Source organism: Sceloporus undulatus, chromosome 1 (assembly GCF_019175285.1).
Source record: "Sceloporus undulatus isolate JIND9_A2432 ecotype Alabama chromosome 1, SceUnd_v1.1, whole genome shotgun sequence".
Taxonomy (NCBI): domain Eukaryota; kingdom Metazoa; phylum Chordata; class Lepidosauria; order Squamata; family Phrynosomatidae; genus Sceloporus; species Sceloporus undulatus.
The window spans coordinates 160,174,409-160,180,279 of NC_056522.1; the positions used below are offsets into that span (position 1 = coordinate 160,174,409).

The following is a 5,871-nucleotide window of genomic DNA, read 5'->3' on the forward strand; positions in this document are numbered from 1 at the left end:
TGTTCCCACTAGTCAAGTTACTTTTACAATGTTAAATCACACTGGAGAAATCATCCAGTTTGAGGCCATTTTAACTGCCCTAGCTCAGTGCTAGGGAATTCTGGGAACTGTAGTTTTGTGAGACATTTAGCTTTCTCTGTCAGCTCTGGTGCCACAATAAACTTCAATTCCCAGGATTCCCTAACATTGATCCAGGGTAGTTAAAGCAGTCTCAAATTGCATGATTTCTGCAGTGTGTTTTGCACCTTAGTTTTACCCTTCTTGACAGGAAAAAACAACAAGTTACAAGTTACTGCCATTTGTAACTATGTTACATGTAAAAGCACCAGATCCCATCTGATCTTGGAAGCTAAGCAGGATTTGCTCAGGTTAGTACTTGGATGAGAGGCTTCCAATACATTCCAGGTGCTGTAGGCTGTATTTCAGAGGAAGGAGCTACTAAAACCACCTCTGAGTATTCCTTGCCTAAGAAAAGTGTAGGAAATTTGCCATAAGTGAAGAAGCAACTTGAATGCACATCATACACACATACACGCAAAGTAATACTATGGCCCAATACAGACAGGACAAAATAAAGCTGCTTCGGGTCACTTTGGAGGTATGCTGTTTAAATGATGCATGCGTCCTAAGAGTCCAGAAGCTGTTCCAAAGCTGTGCTCCAGTCTTTAGGACTAAATCATGGCTTTGACGTGGCTTCCGGACTCTTAGGACAAATGCATCATTTAAACATCATACCTCCAAAGTGACCCGAAGCAGCTTTATTTTGGCCTGTCTGTATGGGGCCTATGTTACTTGTAACTTTTGGCTTGTAATTTGTTAGCTCCAAATCAGAGAAGTCCCAGAAGAAAAGATAGTACAAATTGTGGCCTGTTGCAGTGACAGCTGTGTCCGTCTTCTTTCACATCTGTCCAGCTGATTTTATTCTTCTTAGAAGAAAAATACAAGGACACTAATACAAAAATATAAGGATTTGTGCAAGTGGACTATATATGGACAACCACATTCCAGATAAGTATTTGTTCAGAGCAAGCCATTCACCAGTGTGCCACCTATCACTGATTACTCCAAACATGTTTATTTGAGTCCACAGGAATATTCCGTAGTTGCTTGAATAACAGTCACAGAAGCATATTCCAAATTCTTTGCTAAGAATACAATCCAGGGATACACAGGCTTTAGAACAAGCTCTGTACTAGAAAGTACAGAAGCAGCAGATGAATACAGAGTGGAGCTACAACTGCTCCATATAATGAAAAAGTATATATATAACAAAAATCAATATTTTTATGAAAGGGGTACCATGAGGAAGCAACCACTACCAAGCTTAGCTTTTCAGATTACATCATTTAATGCAACTGAAAAGACATTCAAATATCTCATGCAACAGGACTCTGGTTTGCATTTGATTTTGTTATGTAAAACTTCTGAATTCTAAATAATGTTAGTATTAAAACTCAGATTAATTCAATGATTACAAAAAAGGCATCCTGTTTTCTTCAAGATCCTCTTCCTGGGCTCAGTGAGTGCTCTAGAAGTAACTGATTCTACAGTGATTCTATGGGTTTTGTTAGAAACACGGGTGGGAAAAGAGAGGGAACAAGTTAAGAACAAACACCAAACCAGTTAAGAACAAGCACCAAGTCCACATCTAAGCTGTGGTGGGTGCACTGATCCCCAGTAGAGCCCTAAAGGGCCACATCCCCCATTCACACCCTTATGCCTGAAAAATATCTTAAAGTTGGCCCTCGGTATCTGCAGAATTTTTATCCACTGATTCAAGCATCCACGGCTTGAAAATACAAATAAAATAGAATAGAATAAAAATAAATTCCAAATGCAAACCTTGTTTTTGCCATGTTATATAAGGAACACCATTTCACTATGCCATTGTATTTAATGGGACTTGAGCATCCACAATTTTTTGGTATCCACAGGGGGTCCAGGAACTAAATCCCAGTGGATACAAAGGGCCCATTGGATTTATTTATTTAGCAAATACCAACCCTAAGTCTGAGGAATGGGTTTGCTATTGGCTTTTATTCTGTATTTTCAGGAACCCCCCCCCCCAAAAAAAAACCCCATTATGATGACCCCAAACATGGTAAAATGGCCAACACTATTCCCCTCACAGGCCTGAAGGTACTATTGGCTGTTTCTCTGGGGAGGGGGAGATAAATCTTCCCATGGGAAGGGGGCTAGAAGCATAGAAACCCATGGGGCCCCAAAAAGATGGCCTGGGGGCACATGCAATCTGCATCTCATATTGGCTGATTTGCCACTTTTGGCCCATCCCACCCCTTTTTAAGGCCAAATGCCTCTAAGTTGTACAAAACTGACTGAAAACATCATTTTGTAGAATTCTCTCCCCTTACCACTCTCAATATACCTTCTGCTCACAAATGGGAGACTATGGGTCAAAAACAAAACCAGAACTGACATCATATCACTTCCTAACAGAATACATTCATGAGGCCCACTCAAAGTTGCAGGGCAAAAATTGGTCCCATTCCCGCATGCAGTTGGTTGCCCCCCCCCCCTCCATTTTAGAACATGGAGCCAACACATAACACAACTGTGGTGGGATTGTTCATATTTGATAGTACTTAGGCCTGTTACAGACTACCAAAATAAAGCTGCTTCGGGTCTCTTTGGAGGTATGCTATTTAAATGATGCATGGGGTCCTAAGAGTCCAGAGGTCGCGCCGATGCCACACTCCATTCCTAAGCACTGGAGTGCAGCTTTGGTGCAGCTTCCGGATTCTTAGGATGCATGCATCATTTAAACAGCATACCTCCAAAGAGACCCAAAGCAGCTTTATTTTGGCAGTCTGTAACAGGCCTGAGTTTGTGTTTCATGTTTATATGTAGAAATCAGACAGTAGTAAGGTCCACTAAATACATGGTTAGATGAATGGCTGCTTTAATAGAATGATGAAAACAAGTCCATTGTACTATTTAACAGATGGCAGAATGCCCTCCTTTACCACTATGTAAAAGAGAAGACAAAAATAGCAACCACATAGGGCTGAAAATCAAAGAATGGAAGGAAGGAAGGAAATCTGAGTTCACAATCCTTCTTGTCTTAACATTCAGCACAAATCCTCCCATTCGAAGATGGTTTACAAGCAAATATACACAGTATAGTTTTGTTCCTAAAATGAAGGCCCTTTCTAAGGGAATTATGCAGTGGTAACTGGAAAGAGCAGGCACAGTCTACATTATTTTGAGTTACATTGATACCAATGATTAGGTAAAGCATTTATTTGGAGTCGCAGATACAAAATCCATATTTAGAAGGGGGGAAAAAGAGGTTGAAAAAATATAATAAGTAAACATTATTGTATTCTGTTTATCTTCAGACAAGCCACAGTAACCCCCTCTCCTTTTATGGATCACTTTCCTTCCTACATAAGGAAATAAGATTCAAGTAGCATGTTGTATAAAATTTTTAGATCCATTTGCCCACAGGACCTGAGCATAGTTTCCACGTTAGGGCACTTCCCACCACTGGAAATATTTGTTTGTCATTATGGCTGACATAAGCCATTACATCAACTGGGTAAGAGATGCATTACTGCTAGCCTTTAATCCAGGCTACACCTGGCAAACATATTTGGAATGAGGGAACAAGTATGCCATTAACTTTGTGTAAGAAATAGATTTGGATAGAATCGCAAGCCTTCTACAGAATCGTCTCTGCACAGTTGGCCCATCTTTTCAGCTAGAAGCAGCCTAGAGAAAGAGGGAAACAATACTTGTATTACTTTAGTCAGGATCCAGGCTATTAAAAATAAGGAGTAGAATTTATTATTACGTACTTACCTTTCTTTGGCTAAAAGTACAGACATTCCTACAAGCTTTGCAAACTCTTCTGCTGTAAGAGATCCCTTTTCAGACACCTGAGAGAGAAAGCATAGTTTAGTAAATAATTTGCACTGCAGCTCAATACTGTCTTGTTAGTTTTCTCTTGCATTAACCAAATTTTCAGTTTTATCAGCTCATTCTCAACATAAGCCAAAATGTTGAGAATTATAAACCGATTATAAAGAGACAAAAGGAACTATAAATACAATTCACAATCAATATGACTTACTAAAACATTCTTACTGAATTGGTAGTTTAACATATACATTCAATCAGTCCTAAAATTAAATGTGGATCTCACGCACATTGACTATATTTAGGCTGCAATTTTGAATATAAATACCTGAGCGTAAGCCCTAATGAATATAATAGGACTTATTTCTCAATAGAGATATACAGGTCTGCACTGTTGAATCCATAATTAACAGAAATAACTTTCTCCGATAAAATAGTAATATACTAGTTATTATACATTCCTTAGATTAAATATCAAAGAAATATCTCCAGTTCAATGGCTGTGCTACTCTTAAGGATTTATACATTTTCCCCTTTAAACCTTTAATCAAGCTGGAAGTAACCTTTATATGATTGCATCACATGCTTGGATTTTTAATTTAAGTTCTGCTAGATAAACTAACAGTGGATTCCTATACATGAATATTCAGAAGTAATTTCCATTCAGTCCAATAGGACCTATTCCCAGGAAGGAAGTTATATGACTTCAGCCTAAGACTGCAGTCCACATATGATTAAGATGAATGAAGCAGAAGGCAGCTACAGGAAATCAAGCTCACTTCCCTACTCTAAAGCAGGATTTTACAATTCACTGATGTTTAATCATGCCACCAAACTACAGTTATGTATTGAGTCTCTTTCATATAGATGATATTCTAAATCAGGACTACTTTATGTGTTACAGAAATCAGGTTTGTGTATGGCATGAAACTATTAGTGTCTAGGACCAGGAGTCATACAAGTCAACAGTGTTTTTTTAAAAAAATGCTCTTAGGTAAACCAGGAGTCCATGCTCTAGGGATCCAGGGATAGGCATCTTTCCTTCATATGTGTGTAGGTGTACCTCCAAGTCACCTGTCAAATTATGGAGACCCCCCATGAATTTCATAGAGTTTTCTTAAGCAAGGAACACTCAGAAGTGGATTTGCCAGTTCCTTCCTCTGAAATATAGCCTACAGAACCAGGCATTCATTGGTGGTTTCCCATCTAAGTACTAACCAGACTTGGTTACAAAGGCCAAATATGGTTATTACATACTGTCAGGAACAGTGTGTGTGTTATTATAATGCAAGCCTCAAATCTGATAAAATGGCATAAAGAAGTGTGATAATGACATAAAATGACATAAACAAGTGTTGGGAATTGTGATTTAAGGAAGCCTGGATTCAGGAATGACTCTCAGAATGTCACTTTTGGTTTCTATCAGCCTAACCTATTTCTCAGTGTTGTAGCAAGGTGAAAAAAAATAGGATAAGCTCACATACAACCTGAGCTCTTGGGAGAAAAGAAAGAATACAAATGAGATACTAAAGCAATCAGCCTTCATTACAAGTGAAGAAGCTGCCACTTTTTTTCAAATCCACTTCCAATGAGTTCAGCTCTTCCACGCCCAGCTAGTAACAGGAAACTCTTTGAAGCAAGGCTTGTGGCCCTAACCTCTGGGTCACATACCAGGCTTTTCCTGCTTTGCAATGATTTAATAAGAATTTAAGAAACAAGAACATTTCTAAAAACACACAGCTTTGAAAAACAAGGAACAAAAAATTAATATATAAGAACTGCTTAAGCATTTTTGAAATTAGGTTAAGAGTTTTTGGAACCAACTTGAAAGCTTTCAAAAGCATTTTTTTTTCTTGAAATGAACTGTCAAGGTGGGGAAAAATAGCAGAAGTATTGGAGAAATTATCAATCATTAGTTATACACGCAAGTTTTGAATACAGGTGATACATAAAACTATTTTGTAGGAAACCTGTACTGATTATAAAAGGAAA

The 5,871-nt window shown here is 38.3% G+C and overlaps 1 protein-coding gene across 2 annotated transcripts in view; it reads right to left on the minus strand.

Moving 5' to 3' along the window:
- Nucleotides 1-2,902: 2,902 nt before the first annotated feature.
- The window catches only part of VPS36 (vacuolar protein sorting 36 homolog), a 24,053-nt gene continuing 21,084 nt past the window's right edge, over nucleotides 2,903-5,871 (minus strand). For both annotated transcript variants that reach the window (XM_042442764.1, XM_042442773.1), the window contains exons 13-14: nucleotides 3,823-3,899; nucleotides 2,903-3,732 (exon numbers count right to left, since the gene is read on the minus strand). In XM_042442764.1, coding sequence (XP_042298698.1) covers nucleotides 3,639-3,732; nucleotides 3,823-3,899 — 171 coding nt within the window. In that variant the 3' untranslated portion in view covers nucleotides 2,903-3,638. The remainder of the gene's footprint in view (nucleotides 3,733-3,822; nucleotides 3,900-5,871) is intronic.